This window comes from Camelus dromedarius, chromosome 5, assembly GCF_036321535.1.
Source record: "Camelus dromedarius isolate mCamDro1 chromosome 5, mCamDro1.pat, whole genome shotgun sequence".
NCBI lineage: Eukaryota > Metazoa > Chordata > Mammalia > Artiodactyla > Camelidae > Camelus > Camelus dromedarius.
Window position 1 is genome coordinate 451,009 of NC_087440.1, and position 27,808 is coordinate 478,816.

Below are 27,808 nucleotides of genomic sequence, written 5' to 3' on the forward strand. Positions count from 1 at the left end.
CTCCAAACTCATGCTTAACATTTACAACAAAACTAGGCGACAAACGTAGCTCCAATAACTCAAAAATAAAAGCAGGTGTGGAAAAACCCCTACCAAACACAGAATCTTCATGGTAATAACATCTGTTCAGGAGGAAGCCAAAGAATGTCTGACAAATCTCAGACCAAGAAAAACCCAAACCACCCGATCAGGTACTCACCAGAAAGAAGAGTGAGCCAATCTAAGAACAGTAGTTGCAACTGGGAAGACCTTTGCCCTTTCTGATAGCAGGTAACCACAAAGGGTCCATGATGAGAAGTTTGAAAGAACCTAGAGCAATCAAGCTCTTGTGAGCTCTTGAAACTGACAAGCCAGTACTACGTTCCAGGGCAGAGCCCTCACACTGTAGAGAAACTTTCTGGGAGTAGAATAAAAATTGAGCAGAATGGGGACAACAGAGAGGAAAGATAGAAGGTCAAGATAAAAGCTTGGGAGGGGAATATGCTGAAAACCACCATATTTTTTTTTAACACTACACAAAAACAAAAGAGCAAGGGAGTGTATGGATTTAGAAAAGCTATCTTGATCTCATCCCATTCTAAAAGTTCAGGAAAATAAATTTTTCATAAACATAAGAAACAGAAAAGTATCAAGGTCAAATGTCATACTAAGTTATCATTAGGAAAAAAAAAGGGAAAAGAGGCAGAATAACATCCCTGTAATAAAAGCATGCCAGAAGGAAACTGCCCACAAAACAGATCTGTAATCTATTTCAAAGCAAGCTAAAGGGTTTAAGAAAATGAAACAAGATATGTTTCAGACAGGCAAATCTGAAATGGAAACACTCAAAAATGAGGTAACAGACTCAAGGAAGAATTAGAAACAAAAGGAAAAAATCATTTCAGAAATGAAGACTAAACTAGAAAGAATCCAAGAGTAAATAAATACAATAGATAATACCTTAAGAGCAGTAGAAGATAAAAAGGAAAAAAATTGTTAAGAAATGAAAAAGTTTAAGAGTATTCAAGAAAAAGTGACAATTACTAAAGTTATGCAAAGATCCAACATACAGACAATAAGGGTCCTAGAAGAGAACCAAATATGAAGAGAAAAATTAATACTAAGAACAATAATTTAGGAAAAGCTCCCTGAAATAAAAAAGATTTGAAACTATATACTGAAATCCTCACATCTCTGACAATATTGACCCAGAATGCATAACATCATGTATTCTAGCAAAATTACTGATCTTTAAAGAAAAGAGATCCTTTGGATATCTCAGCAAAACAAGCACATGACCATAAATAAGAAAGTAAATCAGATTAACCTCAGACTTTGGAAGCAAAGGCTTATGCCAGAAGAAAACGGATGAATATATTTAAGAAATATAAGACAAGAAAATATAAGACAAGAAAATGTGAGCCAACAATTTTATATTCTCAAAACAGACTTTCAAGAATAAAGAGCACAGCAATTAAGAGGTAAGAACTAAGAGAATCTTATTTATGAGTCTTTATTGTGGAATCTACTAGAGAATGAGCTTCAGACAATCAAAAAGAATAGAGAAACACTGACAGAGAAATTGGAAGTAAGCATTAAATATGCAGTTATTTGTATAATACTAAATGACAGTAAAAAGCAGAGTATCTATGCTCTAAGAATGTAGATATAATACAACTACAAAAATGGGGAAAGCATATATAAAAAGTTAATATTTTCTGTAATCATACAGTGATACCTATTTGTCTTATTTTAGGATTGCTGTTTGTGTGTGTGTGTGTGTGTGCGTGCGCATGCACAATATGTGATTAAAACAATAGATAATTATGGGATACTCTAATTCTATATCCCTGTATTCTTGAGAATCAGCATTCTTAATTTGGAAGAAAGGAGATATAAATGCAGTACAGAAAATGTTAAGTAAAAATTCTATAGCCCTGAATTTGAAAGTATTAATATCAACTCATGAGGTATATTAGCTTTATGTACACACACACTTCCTAGCTCTATCCACTGTAAGAGCCTAGAAAAATAATACCGACCCAGTAGCAATGAGTACCTGTACCCTGACTGGGGTCCTTAAATACTATTTTCCACTAAAAGAAACCAGGGCTTATAGGGAAATAGCAAGCTGATCCCAAATTCAGATCAAGAAATGTACCATATGAGTCTGGAACAATTTGATGTGTCAGATAACAAGGAAGCTATCAAAGATTATTAGGCCTATGTCAAAGTAACTTGGGAACCAGTCTGAAGAGACTACTACCCTGAAAGACTTGTTGACCAAAGATAAAACAACATGAGCCTCACTACAGATAATAATTCAATGGAATGAAACTTGAATAGGTTTAAATCTATGAGTTCATAACAATATTTTTCAAATGAAATCAACTGGTTCAGTTTGAAGGATGACAGGAGACCAATTCATTAAACTGAAAACTAGTAAATAAAAATCAGTAATGGAGTTTTTTTAAAAATTAGACAGGGAGAATCAAGCATTTATTTTGCTTTTCTTATAAGAGTTGTGGCAAAGTAACCAAACAGTCGGTAAGGGAATCATCTCTTTATAAAAACACTACAATTAATAAATGAAAGAGGAATGATATAATTAGAATATCATCATTTTGCAACTGACCACCAATGATTTAATAGATCTGGTCATTAAGAATAAAGGGCTGCTAATACTTCAACAAGAGAGACAACCACATGGAAGCTCAAGACACCATGTATAGTATTGCCAAAGGGATCAAATCTGAAACTCCTCAAGTCTCTGGATCCATCTGCCAGTATGTGGGAAATAACATAGAACACACTGAATGACATTATGAGTAATCAATCAACAAAATCCAGATGGTGAGAAATTCTACAGCCCAAAAGTCCCAGGTTCCTGAACAAATACGTTGAAGGAAAAGAAAAAAATGTAGGGGGAACCTACAGATTAAGAAATTTAAAAGATACATTATTAAACGGGCAAGACTGAACTATAGTGTCTAGGGATATACACCTGGGTGACATAACTATAAAGAAATGCAAGAAAGTGACTACTCTGAAAGTCAGGATAGTGGTTACTTAGGGAAGGAGAGGGATAGTGATCAGGACATGAAAGGACTTCTAGAGTTGCTAGTAAAGTTTTCTCTCTTTCCTGGACACAGATTAAAAGGGTACTTGTTTTATAATAATTCATTAAGCCATGTGTTTGTGTGTCTTTCTCTCTGTTTTATTTAATAATAAATTTTTAATTAACATATGCAAATTGTACAAAGTTGAAAATGAATAAAAAGGTATACACTGAAAAGTATGCCTCCTTCCCACCCTTGATGCGAGATACTCCAGCTCCACTTTCTAGAGGTAACCAACTACTGATGCCACTTTCTTTTGCATCCTTTCCAGAGATTAAATGGGTTATTTTTAAGGGATAAATACATACCAGAGCACATTAAGACAAAGAAATTTTTAATGTAAAAGCCATGATTATTACATACCTCTTCAAAGAGACATAAAGCTGCCTCATAGAGCGAGCACAAGCCATCGGATGTTCGTGTTGGTTCCCTCCACTGACTCCGATCAGCAGATGAACCCTATAATTAAGACATCGTGGGATACAGTTTGGGAAGAAGAGAGACATATGTATTAAAAATCACTTAAAGGGTCCACAAAAATCTGAGGAACTGTTTGTATGATTATGTTTATTAAGATCAAATCCTAACATTAGGTCATGGAACCAACTTTACATGCAAGTGTTATAAAAGACATAGCTATAAAGAAAAACAGTAAAGTACGAATCCACTAATTACCTTATTAAATTATGCTCTGTTCTAAGGGCCACAAGATTTGTCTCAGAAACAGTCCAGGAGGTGAAATTTTGCCAATTGCACACTCTTTGGGTGGCCCATATCCAGTAAATGGGGTCCCAGCAAATATTCTACTCTCCTGGGGCTGCCTTGCCCATCTGCTCCCAAGAATACAGGCAAGTAGAACACCAGAAGCTTAAGTGATGACCCTGCACAGAGCAGCAGAATGTCTGTTCCTCCCTTCTTAGTTCAGCACAACAAAGGTCCTCAAAAGTCAGTTCATGTAGCTACCTGACTACATTAGCGACAAAATACCTTTTTCCCAGTACAGCTGGGAAATGGTACCCAGTATAGCACCTCTCTGGAACTAAATGTCTACTCTCCACAATAGGGTCCAATGGCTATGACCAGAAGCCATTCTCTCATGGAAAACCAACAGAGGGTGAACTTGATCTCCACTGATCCTTGAAATTCCCATATTCTTAAATCTTTACATCACAAATGTCAAGTTCTTTCTCTTATTTATTAATCCTGTAATTGTGAAATTTCATTGGTGGCTCTGTTTCAAAGGACATTATATTGTAAAAATAATTAGATTCTAGATAATCACCTGGCCAATATACCATAGAGAAGTATATCCTCTACTGTGGAAGGGAGGTTGGCCTAGAGGCCCTGTAAGATTCCATCCAGCTCTAAGATTATATGATTTTTATCAATTCAAACTACTTTAATTAATTAATGTAATTCCTAAGTGATGAAAGAAATTAATATGTTGATTATTTAATTTACTGCTGCTTCATCAGGTGCTAAGCTACTGCTGCCAAATCAATTTCTCTCCGTAATTGTTTAAGGTGCTACTTCTTGAATTTTAATGTGTATATGAATTATCTGGAAATCTTGTTAAAATGCAGATTCCAATTTAGTAAATACAGGTGGGGGCCTGAGATTCTGGATTTCTAATAAGCTCCCAGGTGATGCCAACGCTGCTGTCTGAGGCTCACACTTCAAACAGTAAGGCTTTGGAGAGCCACTTGCAGGTGTCAGAGTCATCAGAAGCTGAGTGTTCAAAACTGTCTAGTCCCTAGACACACAAAACGTGGCTATACCAGCAAATACTTTGAAGCACAGCCTCTCCAAATTCCATAATCAGCTGTGTAGCACTTCTGGGAAAAACACAATTAACATCTGTGGCTCCATTATTAGAGGCCACCTCTAGGGATCACCAAACAAAAACAGACGAGAAATAACAGCTTGCTATTCCTTCCTAAGAGCTGGTACCAGGGCCATCATGACTCTTTTTTTATGCCTTTCTACAGTAGGAAGGAAAATGCTGAAAATAACACAAGGTTTTCAGTGACAAACAGAGCTGAGTTTAAATCCATGCTCTATCACTGGCAATGTGCCTTAAGGATAAGTTTCCTCATTCCAATGCCTCTGTTATTTAGGACTATTGGGAAGAATAATTGAAGTCATGCATAAAACATGCTTAGTTTTATAGTTCTTAACACATAGTAAGAACTCAAAACTGGTAGCAGTAATTGTTATTATTTTGTACCATGTATACTGAGAAAGAAGGAAAAAGACAGGGGGGTCTTTAATAAATTCTTGCTAAATTTTAAAATACCAAACCACCACCACCACCACCAACGACAACAAACACAACCTTCAAAAACTGTCTGAAGTGACTGTCATTGATTTCTGTTCTCCCCAAAAAGTCAATAGTTAAAGAGTGAGACTAATCCAACCTTAGTCAATTAGGATTAAAGATATCTCTATTACCCATTCTATATAGAATTCTTAACGTGTTTTGTAAACATACTGCATAATAGAAAAAGGCTATACCTAGGCATTTTTAAAGAAATTAAATTTTGGGAAATAAAACACATTAAATGTGTAACTTCATACACTGTTAACATATCATAAAAAGTTCAATGGTCAAAAGATAAAGTGGAAATTAAAATAACATAAATGCATAGTTTCACAGGTCTTCATTTAATTACCTTCCTCTTATTTACCTACCATTGAAAATAATGTAACACTTTTTTTTTTTTCACATCTATCCTTTTAAGATGATCAGACAAGGATACTAAGACTTGGAGTACATTTCCTTATGTTCTTGCTATCTGGTTTTTCTCCACTTAAAATTGCTTCAGTGACTCCTCACTGCCTACAGAATCAAGCTTAAAACCCCACAGCATGGGAGACAAGGCCCTGCCCCGGCTGGCAGCATCAGCTCATCCCATTCCACCCCAAGAGCTTGCTCTACCACACCTCAGTCATTTTGTGAGTTGTCATCCTCTCACCTGAAAACTTCTCCAGCTCCCCAACTCACACACCTCATGTTTGCAGGCCAACTCTTCTCACTTTTCAACTAAGTTTAGAGGTCCTTCCTCCATAAGGCATTTTCTGCCCCTTCCCCTCCAGCCCTCCTCCTGTGTCCCATCACCCTCTCCCTGCCCAGAACTCTACTACAGCTCATCCTTGTTAACTGGAATTTCTGCGCATCTCTCTCTCTTTTCTTAAACTGTGAGCTGGCTGAGGGCATGGATGCCTCAAAGCTTGTTCATCTTTTTAACCCAGAGCTTAACAGAATCTGGCACACAGTAAACACCTAATGGCATCAAAGGCCAATGGTGTGTTTATTGCTGTTTATTTTTTTAGTTTTCTTTTTAGAATTCAGAGAAGTACAGTGACATAATTTCCCTACTCTTTCTTTAAATGTAAGTTAATGAGTATCTTGTGTGCTTGCACTCAAACACAATTATTATGTGCATGGGTAGCAGAGGTTAAGAACCACAGAAGTAAATTTACAGACTGAACTCATTGATATTAAGCCTTATGCCCAGTACTCAGTTGATGGTTATGTGTCTCTCTCCATTCTCGCTTGGGGATAAGTTTTGTGCCAGTTGCTCATGAGTAGAGAAACTTAAGACAGGAAGGATCAGGTCAGGATGGGGTCCAGTGCACCAGGAGAGGCTCTAGATATTTTATGAGTTCTCAGCGCTGTAAAATTTAAGAAATATGGGTTCTGGAGACCAAGAGCATCAGAATCCATCACTTACTGTGCATAAAGGAATAATAAATATAAAATTCAATTAAATAACCATTTCTTTCCCCTAAAACCAATCTGAAATTAAATTAAATTCAATCTCATGTTGGCCTGTGATGACTTTGGAAGAGCTACACTAAATCAAACAAACACACAAGATTCTTCCCCAGAATATATCCAGAATTCTGAGAAAAGCTATCTTGGGTACCTCGTCCAAAAAGAAATTTATAATGTAGGGCACAGCCATGGAGGGTAAGGACGGAGGCTCCTTCTGACTAGGTGTATTTGACATTTTGTTAAGAAATGAAAGAGGCCAGGTGGAGAGAAAATTGGAAATCCAGCAATAAAATAAATTTATACTTTACATTTACTTTAAGGTAGGCCTTCATGGTAAATAAAATAAGTCAATTTAACATAAACAGGGTAAAAGCTGCATACAGTAGTCAGAAAAAACATGGGCTTTGCAGACAGACTAGAGGTTGTAAGAATTAGTTAACACAGTGCCTGACCCATCAGTGCTTGATCAGGAGTGCACATTACACTTTCAGTTCTTCTCCCAAAGAGATATGTAAATTTAGGGTAATTGCCACAGTTTCTCCATTCTTAAGATAAGGGTAAGTAACTGAATGAGACAGTGCTTATAAAAGCACCTGGTAGGTAGTAGGCACTCAAGAAAGGTTAGCTCTCTTCCTCTCTTATTCCAGGTATTAGGAAGCAGTAAATAGAATCCAAAAAATGAATGGGATAGTTTATTACAGGTTAATTAAATGAAGGTTAAAACACTTTATACAGGTAGTAAATGTATTTACTGTAAAGATTTCTTACGCCTCTTGGGCCAATTTAAACTAACAGCCAAATATGCACACAAACGTATTTCCAACATGCTAAAAGACAATGAGGCTGAGCAGATACTGAGAAAAGCAATCTTGTTTCCTGGGGCACCCTCTTACCATTAGGAACAACACTGCAGGATAAGGCCTTAGAGGGTAAGGTGGGAAGGAGGCCTGAGATTCAGACTATTTAGCATTTTGTTTAAGAAGGAAATACACCGGGGGGAGGGTAATAGCTTAGTGGTGGAGTGCATGCTTAGCATGCACAAGGTCCTGGGTTCAATCCCCAGTACCTCTATTTAAATAAATAAATAAATAAATAAATAAATAAATAAATAAATAAATAAATAAATAATAAATAAATAAATAAACAAATTTTTTTTAAAAAGAAGAAAATACACCATGGGCAAACGTATAATCATATAACTAGATTGCACAATAACAACATCTCTTCTTTGTAACAAAGGCAGTGCAAAATGAATAAACTGTAAAATGAAGAATTAAGTAACTTCTCACAGAAATATTAACATGTGACCATAAATATATTATTTTAGGTCATTATATGGCCTCGCATTTTTGAAAATGGTATAAATTTAGAGAATGTTACCAGAAAGTCTTAAGACTTGGAAAATAAAATGAGAAAAACAGATCTGCAAAGTGAACAAGTTTAAATATTGAATAGGAAACCACAAAGAGGTCTAACTGCCTTTCATATCTCAACCCTTTTTCACTTAGACCATTGCATCTCTTGCTCTAGGTGTCCACTTCAGGTAAAGATCATGGGTCCCTTGTCAACATTTCAGATCCCAAACAAAGCATCACATGCTTTTCTTGTCTAAGTTTTATTTAACATTAAGAAATTCAAATTTTCATTGATCTCATGATTTAAAATCTCCAAGTACTTACTTACAATAAAATTACTCGTAAAAAAATAACTCAATATTTACCATTCAGTTCACAAATACAAAATGTAAGCCAGGTAAAAATTTAAATACCCTACTTTGAAAATAAATTCAGTATTATTTTATTTTATGAAACGGTCCTGTCAATCCAAGGGCTTCCCACTCTCCCACTCTGTTTAGGAGGGTGAGGAGGGAAGTCTTGAAATATATACACAAAATTTAAAAGTGTCATTTTTAATTATTTAAACTAAATGAATTTGTTAACTGATATTTAGTAATAAAGGACACCAAAAAGGTTGATCAATGTAATGCAACTGAAATTAAGTCAATTTATAAGTGTTTCTATCCTTATATTCTAAATTTGTATTATTTATTCAAACTTTTTTTCTTGATTTTCACAAAGGCATTACATTCTGGTCTCAGAAATTCTTGAAATTGATCATACTACACTCTATTTTATTGTTTATTCTTTAATATGGTATCCAAAGCTAGTTTCTTTATGACAGTCAAGCAATTAAGTTTCTTCAGGAACAAAACAGTCTTTCCCTAGATCTATTATGCTCAGTTCATCACTCTCCTTCATTCAGGTCTCTGGCCGAATGTCATAATTCAGAGTCCTTCCTTGACCACATTAACTAAAAATAGCACAGCTCTGCCCTCCCCAGTCTCTGCTTGAGCTTATTATCTTTTACATTCCCTTTCTCTCTCTTATTCTAATTCTTAGAACTTCTTACTACCTGAAATGTATATTTATTGTCTGATTCTCCTTTTAGGCTGTTAGCTCCATGCGGCAGAAACTATTTCTCTGCTGTGTCCCTAGGGCCTAGAATAACATTTAGCACATAGTAAATGCTTAATAAAAATTGAGAAGAATGAAATTAGAGATTTCTTTCAAAAGACCGCCACACTCACTTGCCAAGGCCCGTCATTTTACATATGAGTTTACTAAAACACAGAGAAGTTAGATGAATTTCCCAAGTTCACACAGGAAGCCATAAAACCTTAAATACAATCCTGACTCTTGATCCAGTGGTCTTAACGTTGTACAAACTAGTCTGTCTTTAAATTACATACTCACATCAACATGTATAAAAATGTATAAAAGTTTTTTCACTCAAAATATATAAAATATTTAACTAACCTAATAATCACCAGTAGAATCCCCAAATCACTTGCTATTACCACCAATTCATTAAAAGCTAGGTTAACATTTCCCAAAATTGTTAGATAGCAATTTTAAACGAGATAATTTTAATACGTACCAAAGAACGTCTCATCTGCATTAATATAGTCATAAAGCAGTCAAAGCTGATCATCCCTTCCTGGCTTGATAGTAGTTTGCTTTTCTCCATGGAATTTACAACTGCTGAAGCCCCCAAAGCCATTTCTATCCATTCAAGGAGATACCGCAAAGAACCTCGCTGAGCTGCTAAACCAAGCAGCAACTCAGAAGCTAATCTACGACCTAAAGTGTCTGCCCCAGAATTGGGAATAGTTACTCCTTTAAGAAATGTTGTTACTTGTGATAAGCAGTCCAAGCCCATAGGAGGAATCTTGCTTTCATTTGCTAAAGATAATGGTGGCAAAGAGCTGACAACTTCAATTGCAGTATGAATAACATCATTGCAAAGACTGAGACCAGGTCCCAACACAGGCATCATCCAACTTTGTCTCAGAAGTGCAAATAATAAACTTAGACCAGTTCGAACACCCATTTCTATAAGTGCATCAGTGCTTGACCGGGGACGTTCGCTAACAGAATGGACATCTGCTGAACCAGAGCTGCTCTCCGGAGAATGCTGCTGCTGCTTCACTTTGCCTTTGTCGTGGTATTTATTAGAAAGTGCATAAAAGACACGCTGGAGTACAAGCAGTCGTTTTCGAAGTGCCCCAGCAAATGGGGAATCTGAACATACCATCTTCGCTAGTGCTAGCTGACTGCTAAGAAGGGCATCCAAATAGTGGTCCTGTTCATCGCTTGAAAGAGACTCACGTTCAAAGTCTGGCAACTGTGGTCCTTTGAGGCACAAAACTTGTTGGGGCAAAGGTACTACTTCCTTATTGCTGACCAGTTTAGAATACAGAACAGCAACCCCCTCTCTTGTAGCAATAGATTCACTGTCCTCTGTAATCCAGGAGCTGTTGAGGTGTTCAAGCCATTTCAGTTTCACTGGTGGAACCATACTTGCCATGTTGATTTACTCTTCAGCCATCAGTTCTATAAAGGAAGAAGAAGAAGCAGTCAAAAACCTATGAGGATGATTCATAAAATGTTTCTGAATTTCCATCTTGTATCACAATTACTGATTTCAAACTGATGAAACACAAAGTCTGGACTTCAGTTAACAGTAATGTACCAATGTTAGTGTTTTAGCTTTGATAAATGTACTGTGGTTATATAAGATGGTAGTTTCTTACAAAACTAAACATATACCTACTCAATGACCCAACAATTCCTCTCCTAGGCTTCACCCAGAAGAAAACATATGTCCATAAAAAGACTTAGAGATAAATAGTGATTGCTCCTAGAAGGTGAGGCATGGATAGACTGGGAAGGGGCATGATGGAACTTCCTAAGGTGATGGTAATGTTGGATTACAAAGGTTATATATTTGTCAAAACTTGGTGAATATACACTGAAGATTTCTACATTTCATTGCATGTAAATTTTACCTTAATACATATTGAACTCAGTTGATAAATATATTGAGGTATACTTAGGGAGAAGCATACTGATATATATAATTTATTTTGAAGTAATAAGATGCACTGATATGTGTGTATACATCTTTATACATACTAGATATGTGATAAAAACAAGTATAATAAAATATTAATGGCAGAATCTCAGTGGTCAATACATGCCTGTCATTTTTAAAACCTTGTTGTATTTTTAAAATTTTTCATTATAAAATATTGTGGGGGGAGTTGGGACTAACTTCTGCCTTTCAAGCAAGTCCCCAAAATGGCAGTCTTAATAGGTGGTGGTAGAGAAAGATCCTCAAAAACTAAAGGGCATTTTATTTTCATGACACAGGTACAGCTTAAAAAAAAAGAGCTCCAGTGATACAGATCCTAGACTAATTAAAAGGAGTTTCCTATTTCTAAATAAGCCCTGTTAAATTCTAAATATAAAATCTGATGATACTCCCCTTTTGAAGCTTATGATTACTATACTTAACTCCACTAGATACTTGCAAAGTATGTACTTGGTAAGAGAAAAAAACAAGCTTCCTCTCACTTCATTTGGTGAAGTATTAAACAGTGTGCAGAGAATATAAAAGTATCTTTTTTACCTCCTTCCCTGCAAGCCATAGGTAATTTTGCTCTTTTTAATCCTGCTAATTTGATTGCTGTAATGGAATACAATGTTGCTCTGATGCGAATCTCCCTGACTACTAATAAATCTGAATATCATATGTATATTGGTCAATTAAATATACTCATCTGGGAAATACTTATTCATGTCCTTCTAGTCACATATTTTTTTATTGGGTTATATTTCTTGTCAACATGTAAAAGGTTTTTGTATTTTATCATTGTCCTCAACACCAGAAACATTTCTTCTAAATCTGCCTTTTGCATATACACACTTCTTTTACAGCTCTTGCTTTCCATTCTTCATTAAAACAGCACCCCAACACCTCCATGCCCTTACATGTGAATTCTAGGTTGTACAGGTATTCATTCACTCAGATTTTCTTGAGGTTTTTTTTATTCTTTTGCACATGAGTCTTTAATCCAACCAGAATTTAAATGATTCTAGATTCACCTGGAATTTTAATAAATTCTGCATTGTTTAAAATTGGATTCTAAATTTATTATTTCCAGGTGGATGCCTAATTTTGCCACCATTATTTATTAACTAATCCAGGACTTCTAAAATAGCTGAAGACAATGACAGCTGCATAACTATATCCTCAAATTTCTTCCCAAACAGTAAGAAAAAAGACACGGAAAAACTAAATACTACACAAAACCAACTGCAAATTAACCAGGTAGGGTGGGGGGAGAGAAATACCACCAATCTCAGTACACACACTCTCACCTCCATCCAGCCACAAGGCTTTGTGGCAAGCAAAAGCAGACTAAGAAAATCTATACAAAAGAGAGAAGAGGAAGGATAGTGAAGGGGCCTAAAGGTGGATATGGAATAACTAATAGAAAGATTAAATCCACACTAAATCTGAAAATACTGATGAAGTGTCCAAGCAAATCAGAGCACACACTAAAAGGAAAAGATTTCAAAGTACATTTAATTTAAAGGTTGATTATATGATTTAAAAGGTGATTTATATGAGCATTCCTTGAAATGCAGAGGAAAGAAAAAAGACAAAAAAAGAAGAGAGAAGCATTCTTTGGCAACTGGGTGGTGAAGGGTAAAAGAGAAAAAGGGTGGGTGGGGGAACATTAAGAGTTGTGTAAGAAAAAAAGAAACATAAAATTGGAGATACAACAAAGCTTCTCTCAAGCAAAACAAAGAAATCACACAAAAAAATCCATTTGGACTTTGCTATATAGACAGAGAGAGTGTCATTAAATTACAAACATTATAAAACACCCCATACCATAAAAATGAACAAGAGAAAAATCCACAGAGAACTACTGCAGAAAAACAGGAAGGAAAGAAAAGTCCACATATATCAAATGATGGAAATCTTCCTGATAACAATAAATTGTAAGAAAATAAATGCTAAAAATCCAAATAAAATTAAACACACTCAAACATTTGAGAACATAAAAAACTCAAACCAGAAATTTAGGGGAGAAGGATATAGCTTAGTGGTAGAGTGTGTGCTTAGCATGCATGAGGTCCTGGGTTCGATCTCCAGTACCTCCATTTAATATAATTAATTAATTAATTAAACCTAATTACCTCCCCATCCCCAAAAAAGAGCTTTAAAAACGAAATAAATTTTTAAAAAAGAAATTCAAAAACTAAAACAGAAAATGACTGCTAAATAAATAAATAAATAGTTTTTAAAAAATTCTAAAGTGAGGGTATTGGGAAAGCAGCAGAACATATATTCTTTTCAAGTGCACATGGAATATTCTCCAGGATAGATCACATGCTGGGCCACAAAGCAAGCCTCAGTAAATTTAAGAAAACTGAACGTATCAAGCATTTTTTCCTGACCACAACACTATTGGGCTAGAAATCAACTACAAGAAAAAAATTACAAAAAACCCCACAAACACATGGAAGCTAAACAACCAATGGATCACTGAAGAAATCAAAGAGGAAATCAAAAAATACCTAGAGACAAATGAAAATGAAAACACAACAATCTAAAACCTATGGGATGCAGCAAAAGCAGTTCTCAGAGGGAAGTTTATAGCAATAAAAGCCTACCTCATGAAACAAGAAAAATCTCAAATAAACAACCTAACCTTATACCTTAAGCAGCTGAAGAAAGAAGAACACACAAAACCCAAAGTTAGTAGAAAGAAAGAAATCATAAAGATCAGCAGAAATAAATGAAATAGAAACTTAAAAAAAAAAAAGAAAAGATTAATAAAACTAAGAGCTGGTTCTTTGAAAAGATAAACAAAATTGATAAACCTTTACCCAGACTCATCAAGGAAAAAAAGGAGAGGGCCCAAACCAATAAAATCAGGAATGAAAAGTAGAAGTTACAACCGACACCACAGAAATACAAAGGATCATAAGAGACTACTGTGAGCAACTATACACCAATAAAATGTACAACCTAGAAGAAACTGATAAAAATCTTAGAAAGGTACAATCTCCCCAGACTGAACCAGGAAGAATTAGAAAATATGAACAGACCAATTACCACTAGAGAAATTGAATCATTAACTTAAAAACTCCCAATAAACAAAAGTCTAGGACCAGATGGCTTCACAGATGAATTTTACCAAACATTTCAAGAAGAATTAACACTTATCATTCTGAAACTATTTCAAAAAACTGCAGAGGAAGGAACACTTCCAAACTCATTCTATGAGGCCACCATCACCCTGATATCAAAACCAGACAAAGACACCACAAAAAAGGAAAATCACAGGCCAATATCACTGATAAATACAGATGCTTTAAGAATCCTCAACTAAATACCAGCAAACCTATTCCAACAATACATTAAAAGGATCATACACTGTGATCAAGTGGGGTTTATTCCAGGGATGCAAAGATTTTTCAGTGTCTGTAAATCAATCAATGCGATACACCACATTAACAAACTGAAGAAAAAAAACCATATGGTCATCTCAATAGATGGAGAAAAAGCTTTTGATAAAATTCAACATCCATTTATGATAAAAAAAAAACTCTTCAGAAAGTGGGCAAAAAGGAAACATACCTCAACATAATAAAGGCCATATGTGACAAACCCACAGCTAATGGTGAAAAGTTGAAAGCATTCCCCCTAAGTTAAGGAACAAGACAAGGATGCCCACTCTCACCACTTTAATTCAACATAGTTCTGGAAGTCCTAGCCAAAGTAATCAGAGAAGAAAAAGAAATAAAAGGAATTCAAGCTGGAAAAGAAGAAGTGAAACTGTCATTGTCTATAGATAACATGATATTATACATGGAAAATCCTAAAGACACTATCAGAAAATTATTAGAGCTCATCAATGAATCTGGTCAAGTTGCTGGATACAAAATTAATATACAGAAATCTGCTGCATTTCTATACACTAACAATGAAATATCAGGAAGAGAAGTTAAGGAAACAATCCCATTTACTATCACATCAAAAAAAAAAAAAAAAACAAGAACCTAGTAATAAATCTGCCCAAGGAGGCAAAAGACCTATACTCTGAAAACTATAAGATGCTGATGAAAGAAATTAAAGACGACACAAACAAATGCAAAGATATACCATGTTCTTGGACTGGAAGAATTAATATTGTTAAAATGACAGTACTACCCAAGGCAATCTACAGATTCAATACAATCCTATCAAATTACCCATGACATTTTTCACAGAACTAGAACAAAAAATTTAAAAATTTGTATGGAAAGACCCTGAATAGTCAAAACAATCTTGAAAAAGAATAGAGCTGGAGGAATCATGCTCCCTGACTTCAGGCTACACTACAAAGCTACAATAATCCAAACGGTCACATAAACAGACACATAGATCAATGGAACAGGATAGAAAGCCCAGAAATAAACCCACACATTTATGGTCCATTAATCTACAACAAAGGAGGCAAGAATATACAATGGAGAAGAGACAATCTTTTCAAGAAGTGTTACTGGGAAAACTGGACTACATGCAAAAGAATGAAATTAAAACATTCCCTAATACCAAATACAAAAATAAACTCAAATGGATTAAATACCTGAATGTAAGAGGAGATACTCTAAAACTCCAGGGGGGAAACATAGGCAGAACACTCTTTGACATAAATTGCAGCAATATTTTTTTGGATCCATCCCCTGGAGTAATGGAAATAAAAACAAAAACAAACAAATGGGACCTAATTAAACTTAAAAGCTTTTGCACAGCAAAGGAGATCACAAACAAAACAAAAAGACAACATATGGAAAGGGAGAAAAAATTGCAAATGATGCTACTGACAAGGGATTAATTTCCAAAATATATAAACAGCTTATATAGCTTAATATATATTTTTAAAAAATCAAAAAATGGGCAGAAGACCTCAACAGACATTTCTCCAAAGAAGACATTCAGATGGCCAAGAGGCATGTGAAAAGATGCTCAATTTTGCTAATTATTAGAAAAATGCAAATTAAAACTACCATGAGGTTATCACCTCCCACCAGTCAGAAGGACTATCATTAAAAAGTCAACAAATAATAAAAGCTGGAGAGGGTGTGGAGAAAAAGGAGCCTTCCGACACTGTTGGTGGGAATGTAAATTGGTGTAGCCACTAGGGAGAACAGTATGGAGGTTCCTTAAAAAAAACTGAAAATACAGTTACCATATGATCCTGCAATCCCACTCCTACACATATATCCTGAGAAAACTCTAATTCAAAAAGATACATGCACTCCAATGTTCATAGCAGCACTATTTACAATAGCCAAGACATGGAAGCAACCTAAATGTCCAATGACAGATGAATAAAGAAGATGTGGCATAAATATATTTATATAGATAAATATACCCACATAAGCAATGGAACATTACTCAGCCACAAAAAAGAATAAAATAATGCCATTTGCAGCAACACGGATGGTTATTACAATCCCTCTCAACTCCTCCCTTTTTCCTATAAAAGCAAATTCCCCTTCCTTGTTCTCTAGATTTGACTTTGGTCCACTATAGTCTACATATCCTAATTTGCAACTCTTCTGACTATCCCCAAATAAACTCATTTTGCTGGTCAAAAAACTGACTATTATATTATTAAAACTGACAAGAACTAGAGAGAGATGGTGGTTATACAATACTGTGAATGTACTAAGTACAAGTGAATTATTCACTTTAAAATGGTTAACTGTGTGTTGTATGAATTTCAACTCAATAAATTATTTTTTTTTAAGGAATGTGGCAGGAAGTGCTTCCCCAAAAATGAACTTAGGATATGTTAACAAAGAAAGACAGGATCAACAGTGGGCAAACAAATACATAATAAATATATAAACAAATTTACACCAAGAATGACTTTGACAGTTCTAAGCAATTATAGGATGACATTCCAGGTTCATCAAATTGTGAATTCAAAGGCAAGAAAGTCATGAGCATTTAAAGAATAGAAAGTAGATCAGAATAGCTAGAAAACAAAAAGATGTTCATATAAAATTGTAAGAAAATGAACATTAGGTTCAGAATGTGAAAAAAATTTAATGAGTTTGCATTTAGTTCTATAATATATGATGATTCAACACTGGTGTTTTGGGGAACAAAAATGTTATCTGTACCTAGCACAGTGTCTGGTATCTCATACGTCCTCAATGAAGGACACATTTCAAGAAGACCAATTTGATAGACATTTACAGCGAATTGGAAAGCTGAAATAATAGTTAAGATACTACTGAAATAAATCAGTACTGAGATTCAAAGAAGCTAACAACAAAAATCAAGCTCTGAATGTTTTAAAAGGGAGACATTCGTCATGCGTTCAAGAAACTGACAATTCCTAAATCACTTGAAATGTTTGAGGGCAATGAAGAAAGAGTCTTAGCTCTTAAGTAGAGCTCATAAAAGTAACAGTAACGAAATTCAACAAAGCACAAAAAATACAATTGTAATACTGCCCCATAAAGTTGGTTGTAAAAATTTACAACTAAAATATTAGCAAGCAAAGTGAGAAGTACATTAAAAGGTTAACACATGGAATATCAGTGGGGTTTATTCCAGAACTATGATGGTGCAACACAAGCAAATCAATTAACAAAATTCATGTTAGACTATGTTTTAAAAAGCATCTGATAAAATGCAAAATCCATTCCTAATTAAAATCTACTACTAAGGCAAGAATAAAGGTTCTCTTTTTTAAATGATTAAAAATTTCATACCATAAAAGAAAAACACCTGCTGCTGCATTTGCCCTTAGAGTCAAGTATAAGACTAGAGCGCCCACTTTTATCACTATTACCAATAATGCAACTGAGCAAAAACATAAACTAAGTATTATATATTGTAGAAATTGTTACTGTTTGCAGGTGATATTTAATACCTGCAAAACCCATCAGAAGACTCTGACTAAATACTAGAAACAAGAGCACAGTTAGGCGATTGACTACATAACAAATATAAATCAACACTAAAAAGTATCTTGCTCTCAGAGCACATAAAGTATCTACTCTCCCCTTTTGAGAGCAGCAATTCAACAGTGAGGTGGTTCCACAACTCTCAATCCTGCTGACCAGCTGTCACTGAACATAGTTGAAGGAGAAAATAGGAAGATGGCAGGAAACCCTTCAGGACAAGTTTTCGAAACAAAAATAGAGTTACAATCTTGGCAGAACGGGACAAAGAGAAAAGAAAATTGTTAAAGCAGAACCAATCTTCAACAAATCATCCTGGAGCTAGCATGCTGAGCAGCAGCATCCTGCAGCCCAACAGAAGGCAGCTTTGCAGCATGCACAGGTGCATTCACATGGATACTTCACAACTCAAGATTCTGCAGGAAAATCTTAATCTTCCCATTTTACCTCACCTTGACACAGAACACATTTACAAGGATGACAACTTTGTAACATCAAATGCCAAAGCTACTATCATTCGGTGCTGTACAAAATGTGACTTCCAGAATTTTGGCAAACTTTTATACTTTTTGTTTCTTTAAAAGAAAATTGTACGTAAATGACTAACTTTTGGGTAATACAATTTGATTTTAACTCTAAATCAGACTCTGAAATTGGACAGTTACATAAACTTATTCCCTAATCCCCAAGAAGTTAGACTGAGCATATCGTGTCCACAGAGACTTTCAAGAATCATTTATAGTACTTTAAAGAAACAAGGTCTGTTTTCTTTTTTAAATATAAACTAATAGGCTTAAATAAGTTGTATTCATATTTGCGGTTTATAGAATTGATGGCAGTGTCCCTTTTGATTTTAGTAAACATGTCATCCTGAAATATTCTTTTAACGTATAGCTAATTCTCAATTGTAAAAGAAAACCCAAGGTAAGACTAAATACCTAACGAGTCTTAAAAATATTTTATAAATACGTTTAAACATATTTTATAAATGATGTGACTAAATGCTACTAAAAAGTTATAAGGAAAAAAACTTCAAAGTATCTTTAAATAACACTATAATAAAGAAGAATTTTATATAATGAGGAAGAAATTCCATGTAAAGTTGTAAGAAACAACATAAAATACCTAGGAATAAACTAAACAAGAAATGTGCAAAAGTTTTATTTAAAAATACCTAAAATTATGCTAATGAACAAAAAATATTCTTTTAATAAATGGAGAGCTTAGCAGTGCTCTTCTTAGGAAGAATTCACATTTTAAGGAGCCAATTCTCCTTCAGTTAAAGTATAAAATTAATTCAACATCAACCGAAATCACCCTGGACTTATCTAAAACTTGAAAAAAAAGTAAGATTGTATGTAAAATTAAATACATAAGAACTGCAAAAAGAAAAAGAAAAAGAAAAATCTCTGAAAAAAATCAGAATCTGAGAAAGCTCCTAGCTTATTAGACATTAAAATTTACAATGCTAGAATAACTAAATTAATGCAGTTGTGGCACAAGAATAGACAGATTAGAAATTATCAATAGAAAAGAGTTGAGAGTCTAAAAGAAGATCCAAGCACATAAAGGAAATCAGGATACGATGAACGTTAGCATATGATAAAGGTGCTATTCCAAATGAATGCATATACCCTACATCCCAATGTGTACAAGGAGACGTGTTATCAGTGTTCACTGCACTCTCTTCATAATAGGGAAAAAAACTAAATATTCATCAGTGGGAAGAGATAACTAAAATGTGCTATATTCTGATAATGTCGAAGTATAAACTTTATACTGTAAAGAAGTTAACACACGCAAATCAACAAAAATATAATTTTTCAATGTTCAAAATAAAATTTAGTGTTTAAGGAATAAAAGAAACAATACTAGAGGGGCTTATACTGCATAAGTTAAAAGTAAAAGCCCTCAAATGTGCCAGAATGGCTAGGTTTGAATCTAGGCTATACCGCTTACTGGCTATTAAGCCAAGTCCCTTGATTTCTCTACAGCTCATTTGCTTATGGTAAATTAAAAGACAGTAAGAGACACGCTATGATTTTCATGAGGATTAAATAACACAAATAGAGTTCTTAGAATCACTGCCTAGAACTCAATACACATTCAATATACACTAAATGTACTGCTATTATAATCACTATCATTTAGTTCATTATTGCTATCTCTAATATTTATTGGTTATAAATGTAAAAAGGGTTGTATACAAAAGTATTTTTTTTTTAAAGATTAGTGGGATAGACTCCCAAACTAGTGATAGTGATTTTGCAGGGGAGTGCAAGAGGCAAGTATCGAAGAGGACTGATATCAACTTAGTGTGTTATGTTTTCATTCTTTTTATTTTAAAAATGGTCACATAAACATGACAAAATGTTAACACTTGTTAACTGATAGTAGAAGAAATATAGGAGTCTTTTTATTCTCTGTACTTCTCTAGAGTCTTAAATTTTCCTCAAGAAAAGGAAAAACAAAAAAGTTTGTATCATCTTATTTTTCAATTACAATATAATCAAAAGTTATCAATGTCCCATTATTGTTTTAATTTAGGATTTATAAAAATGCAAAGTTATCTTTACAATAGGTTTGTTTTTATAAACACTTTAACAACCAAAAAAAATTTTTAAGAATTTATTTTATCTATATTGTTTCTAACTATAATACAGAAGGTATGAAAAATAAAAATTAAATAACATAAGCTTAATGGTGTTTGTCCTTTCCTCAGGCACACAGAAATCTGCAAAGTTAGGGGACAGATACCATTGAGATGATATATTCATCAGCCTGCTACCTTAGACATTCTGTGATAGTTTTACTTAAAATTTATCATTTTGTATCCGTGTTATACATAAATATCACAACCATAACCTCTGGGTATATTCTGACAATGCATTCATAAAACAGAAAGATGAAGCATCAATGCAGCAAGATTTGCCAAAGATAAGATGTCTTCTAGAATAATTATCAGCAGAGAAAGGTTCAACGAACAAAATACTCCATCAATCTAATAACATTTTCAATAAAACTTGTGAGTTATGGGGTAAATTCTGTTTAGTCCTTTCTTTAACATATTATGTTGTAGGCAAATAAAAGAATAAAAACAATACATCAAATTACAAATTCTGGTTCCTTCAGTACTAAAACATGTAATAAAGTAAAATCAATGGGAATGTCTAAGTTTTTCAAGCTGTAAGCCCCATTTATACCAGCTATAATCAAGACTGTCTCTAAATGCGAAAGACAAGAATAAATTAATTTTATTCCTAAGATACTTAATAAAGTTAGTATCTCTTCAAAATATTGTATAAAAGCTAGTGTTCAGGCCATCCATTTCAGAGCTAAATTACCTACTAGCTGTAGCATCTCCACTGTTGATGTCCCACAAATGCTCAAAAATAACCAAAATATCTGATTCAATCAACCAATTTTCATTGTAGTTCTTGTTATCAACAACTGTCAAGTTCGGGCAAGGTGTGATAATTGATGACTGATTTAATTTTTTCGTTTTCCCTGAAACTCCAAGAAAATATACAGTAGGTTCACAAAATTTATATCATATTCAATCAACCAACATTTTTAATCTCTTACATGGACCACCAAAATAATCTCTTAATCCTCCTTTGCCTCCCTAACCAGAGTGGTGGTTTAAAAAACAAGTCTAATTGTGTTCCTTCCCTGCTTTTAAGTCCTTTGGAATAAGTTATCTGAGATTTACTTCAAATAATACAAGAGGCAAGAAAAGTGAATGGGATCATGTGGCACGATGGGAAACAGATAGTTGGTTTTTGTCCAGCTCAGGCACATAGCTCCTAAAACCCTTGGAATCACTGGAGTGGTAACAGTATCTTTTGCATGCTAACAAGATGAAAGGTGACTGGGGGCTGCTAGACAGCTTCAGGATAGGGCAGGCCCTCAAAATCCAAGCCATAATTAGAGGTGGGACTTTCAGCCCTCCAACCCCCAACTCCCAGGAGGGGGGAGGGGCTAGAGATTGCGTTAAGTCACCAATGGCCAATGCTTTATGAGTTAAATCACCAAAGGCCAATGCTTTAAGCAATCATGCTGAAATAATGAAACCTCCATAAAAACCCCTAAACAACAGGGTTTGGAGAGCTTCAAATATACCCAACACAGCGTGGGAGCTCTTTACTCCATCCTTCCGTCACCCTACCCCCTGCAAGTACCTTGTCCTATGTATCTCGTCCATTTGGCTGTTTCTGAGTTGTATCCTTTATAGTAAGTCAGTAAATGCAAGTAAAGTGTTTCCCTGGGTTTAGTGAGACATTCTAGCAAATTACCAAACCTGACGAGGAAGTACTGGGAATGCCCAATTTACAGCCAGGTAATCAGAAGTATAGCTGGCAATCTGGGACTTGCAAATGGCATCTGAAGTGCAGACAGTTCTGTGGAGTCTGCACAAATTCCAATTAGTGTCAGAATAGAGTTGAATTGGAGGACACACAGTGTCTAAAGAGTTAGAGGATTGGCTGGTGTGAGGGAAAAATCCCACATATTTGGTGTCAGAAGTGTTGTTGAGTAAAAACAGTACGGAGGGTATAAATGAAATAAAAGTGGTCATGAGTTGATAACTGTTGAAATTGGATGCTGGGAAATATTCTCTCCACTTGGGTATATGTTTAATATTTTTCTATAATAAAAAGTTAATAAAGTCTATTTAAAAGGGAAAAAAGTTTAAAAAAAATTTTCAGAAGCTTTTCAATAGTTTTGCTCTAAAGAACAAAATCTCTCCAATGGCTGAGAAGGCCAGGAACAGACCTCTCCCCTTGCTCTCCCTCGTCTAGGTACACCTGAGATGCTCAATTCCTAGAGGGCATCATGCTTCTTTCCACTGCAGGAACCTTGCACATGCAGTTCCCTCTACTTAGAGCCTGGCTTCTTCATCCTACCTTCTTTCACCCAGTTAATGTCTATCATAAGATCTCAATTTAAACAGCCCAGTACCAGGGACACATTAAGTATGCAATAATTGTTAGTTGAATTAAATGGCACTTCCTCAGGGAAGCTATCCTTAACTGTATCCACAAGAGATCAAGTCCCTCTTTTAAAATGCTCATACCAGAACCCGGTACTTTACCCTCACAGCATTCTGCACAGTTTGCAGTTATGCACTATTTATGTGATAATCTGTTTAGTGTCCTCTCATATCAGTCTATAAAGTCCATGAGGGCAAAGACAGTGTCAATTTTGTTTATACTCCTAATGTTTAGCAAAGGTAAAGCACACAAAGGGACCTCAACAAATATTTGCTGAAATGAGCTGAGCAATTTGGGTCTATGGTTCATTATTTACATAGAATCTAATTTAAACCCAGGTATTATCTTACTATGAACTAATATAATCAAAGTGCTTTAAAAGAACTGATTGAAGTGTGGTGGTACCACAGTGGACAGATGCCATGGATTCTGTCTTCAGTCCATTTCTGTCTCCTCCTCTCACTGTACATACAATTCTGGAGTAATTCAGTTACTCCCAAGGCTTTCACTAACCTCTCATATACTAATGATTCAGTCCAAATTTCTCTCCTCTGAACTCCAGACCAGAACATCCACTGCTAACATGATATAACCACTCAGATCTTAAATCTTAAATTGAAAGGAATTTTAAAAGAATCGTAAACTCACATGTTTAAAACTGAACTTGGCATTCCCTACTACCCCTCTGCCACACCCACAGCCACAAATAAATTTATGAAGTTCTACATTTATGAATTTAGAGATTCATATAAGGCATCAATAAAGATACTTATCAAGGGCATTTCAGGAGGGACAGCCTATTAGCAAAGTTCTGCAACTGAAAATGAAGTACACACTGTGATTCAGCTCTTCCCACCCCTGCCCCAAGTACATCCCTTCTCCAGGGCTTCATTAGGCTGACACTGATTTTGGCACTGTAATTCATTAAACCACACAAATTACCCATATTTAGCTGCACAAAAGTAAACAGCTGATAAAAAGGGAAAAGCTTTTTTCGTTATTATCCCTGTTTAGAAAGCAAGTACACTTAGAAAACGAAAGGACCTGCTGAGTTTGCTAACAAATTGTTTTGCTACATCAATAATGAGAACTAGTCAAATAAATCAGGAAGCAGACATGCTTATTCAGCAAGAACTACAGACAAAATTGAATCAAACTAATGGGTTTTTGCTTGTATTCAAGAACTACCAATTCACGATCCTGATGAACCAGCTAAATACTGGCAAAGAAGAAGAAGAAACTGCTGTTGTCTTATTTTGTCTTGTTTTAATTTACAGTAGTGATTTATAGCACCAAAGGCCAGTTGTTCTTTCTTCCACTCATGGTCCAATGCACAAATCCAAATTTAATTGTATACATAAACTGCTAAATTCACTGATGAAAAGTTGGGTTGGAAAAACTACCGAAGAACTGGAAAATAAACCAAATAGCATTATCTTTCTAAAATGGAAATAAGTGAGGGAAACTGAAGGATTTGAGCACAGAGATAGACTTAATAGTTCCTACAAGTGAATTTATCAAATTCTGAAACTTTCTAACATTCCCTAGGTGAACAGAGCAATAACAGCCACTAATATTCATTGAGCATGTTCTATGTGGCAGGCACTGTGCTAAACCCTTTACATGTATTACTTTAATTTCAGAACAACTCTATGAAATAGAGATTCTTATTATTTCCATTTGCAAGGAAAGGAAATGGAGGCACAGTGAGGCTAAACAGTTACCGAAGGTCACACTGCCAGGATATATCAAGAAATAGTATCAAGAATATATTCAAATTACCCAGGACATATTTCACAGAACTAAAACAAATCATAATAAAATTTATATGGAACCACAAAAGACCTAGAATTGCCAAAGCATTACTGAAGAAAAAGAAAGAGGATGGAGGAATAACTCTCCCACACTTCAGACAATACTACAGAGCTATAGTAATCAAGACAGCATGGTATTGGTACAAAAACAGGCATAGAGACCAAAGGAACAGAATAGAGAGCCCAGAAATGAACCCACAAACTTTTGGTCAACTAATCTTCGACAAAGGAGGCAAGAATATACAATGGAATAAAGACAGGCTCTTAGCAAATGGTGTTCGGAAAACTGGACAGCAGCAAGTAAATCAATGAAGTTCGAACACTCTCTTACACCATACACAAAAAATTAACTCAAAATGGATCAAAGACTTAAACATAAGGCAAGATACAATAAACCTCATAGAAAAAACATGGGCAAAACATTATCTCACATACATCTCAGAAATGCTCTCCTAGGGCAGTCTATCCAAGCAATAGACATAAAAGCAAGAATAAACAAATGGGACCTAATTAAACTTACAAGCGTCTGCACAGCAAAGGAAACCATAAACAAAACAAAATGACAACCTACAGAATGGGAGAAAATTTTTGCAAATGATGAAACTGACAAAGGCTTCATCTCTAGAATATATAAGCAGCTCATACGACTTAATAAGAAAAAAACAACCCAATCCAAAAATGGGCAGAAGACTAAACAAGCAATTTTCCAAGGAAGAAATACAAATGATCAATAGGCACATGAAAAAATGCTCAATATCACTAATTATCAGAGAAATGCAAATCAAAACTATAATGAGGTATCACCTCATACCAGCCAGAATGGCCATCATTCAAAAGTCCACAAATGACAAATGCTGGAGAGGCTGTGGAGAAAAGGGAACCCTCCTACACTGCTGGTGGGAATGCAAGTTGGTGCAGCCACTGTGGAAAACAGTATGGAGATTCCTCAGAAGACTAGGAATAGACTTACCATATGACCCAGGAATCCCGCTCCTGGGCATATATCCAGAAGGAACCCTACTTCAAAAAGACACCTGCACCCCAATGTTCATAGCAGCACTATTTACAATAGCCAAGACATGGAAACAGCTTAAATGTCCATCAATAGATGACTGGATAAAGAAGATGTGGTTTATTTATACAATGGAATACTATTCAGCCATTAAAAACGACAACATAATGCCATTTGCAGCAACATGGATGTTCCTAGAGAATGTCATTCTAAGTGAAGTAATCCAGAAAGAGAAAGAAAAATACCATATGAGATTGCTCATATGTGGAATCTAAAAAAAAAAGAAACATAAATACAAAACAGAAACAGACTCATAGACAGAGAATACAAACTTGTGGTTGCCAAGAGGGAGGAGGGTGGAAAGGGACAGACTGGGAGTTCGAAATTTGTAGATACTGACAGGCATATGTAGAATAGATAAACAAGATTATGCTGTATATATTCAAGATCTTGTGGTAGCTCACAGTGAAAAAAAATGTGACAATGAATATATGTATGTTCATGTGTAAGTGAAAAATTGTGCTTTACAGTGGAAATTGACACAACATTGTAAACTGATTATAACTCAATAAAAAAAGTTTAAAAAAAAGAATATATATACTCAGCCATAAAAAATAATAAGATAATGCCATTTGCAGTAATATGGATGGAACTGGAGACTGTCATTCTAAGGGAAATAAGCCAGAAAGAAAAAGAAAAATACCGTATGATATTACTTATACGTGGAATCTAAAAACAAAAAAAAAAAAAAAAGAAAAGACAAACTTACTTGCAAAACAGAAACAGACTATCAGACAAGAGAACAAATTTGTGATTACCAAAGGGGGAAAGGGTGGGAAGGGATAAATTAGGAGCTAGAGATTTGTAGATACTAACTGATATATATAGAATAGATAAACACAAGTTCATGCTGTATAGCGCAGGGAAACATATTCAATAACTTGTAGTAACTTATGGTGAAAAAGAGTATGAAAACTGCATATATATGTACGTTCATATATGACTGAAGCATTGTACTGTACACCAGAAATTGACACAACATTGTAAACTGATTATACGTCAATAAAAAATATATATACACAAAAAAAGAGAACAAAGAATATATAAAAAGAAACCTTTCCAACTGAACAAGAAAACGTATTTTTTTTTAAATGGACAAAATACTTGAACAGGCATTTCACCAAAGATATATAAATACCAAATAAGCATATAAAAAGATACTCAACAGCATTAGTCATTAGAGAAATGCAAATTAAAACTACAATGAAATACTATTACAAACCCACTAAAATGGTTAAATTTAAAGAAACAGATAATACCAAGTATTGGTGAGGATGCAGAGCAACTAAAACTTTCATAAACTGCTCATGGGAATGTAGAATGGAAAACTGTTTGGCAGTTTATTATAAAACTAAACATATACTGTATTGACTACATATGCAGCAATTCCACTCCATAGGTATTTGTCAAGAAAAATGAAAACACATAAAAACCTGTACATGAATGTTCACAGCAACTTTATTCGGAATAGCTTAAAACTGGAAACTGAAATGTCAATTAACTGATAAATGGATAGATAAATTACAGTATATTAATACAATGGAATATACCACTCAGTTATAAATAGGGATAAACTACCGATACAAGCAACAGCATGAATGAATCTCAAAAGCATTACGCTAAATGAAAGAAGTCAGAGACAAAAGACTACATAACTATACTTCCATACATATATAGTTCTAGAAGAAGCAAAATTATAATGACAGAAAGCAGATTAGTGGTTCCCAGTGG

The 27,808-nt window shown here is 34.7% G+C and overlaps 1 protein-coding gene and 1 pseudogene across 9 annotated transcripts in view; one reads left to right on the forward strand and one right to left on the reverse strand.

The window, feature by feature from the left end:
• HERC1 (HECT and RLD domain containing E3 ubiquitin protein ligase family member 1) overlaps positions 1–27,808 on the reverse strand; it is a 174,649-nt gene that overhangs the window by 124,434 nt on the left and 22,407 nt on the right. For all 9 annotated transcript variants that reach the window (XM_064485448.1, XM_064485453.1, XM_064485449.1 and 6 more), the window contains exons 2-3: positions 9,814–10,769; positions 3,462–3,557 (exon numbers count right to left, since the gene is read on the reverse strand). In XM_064485448.1, the coding sequence (XP_064341518.1) occupies positions 3,462–3,557; positions 9,814–10,743 (1,026 nt within the window). In that variant the 5' untranslated portion in view covers positions 10,744–10,769. The remainder of the gene's footprint in view (positions 1–3,461; positions 3,558–9,813; positions 10,770–27,808) is intronic.
• On the forward strand, positions 18,399–18,781 carry LOC116153316 (SOSS complex subunit C-like; annotated as a pseudogene).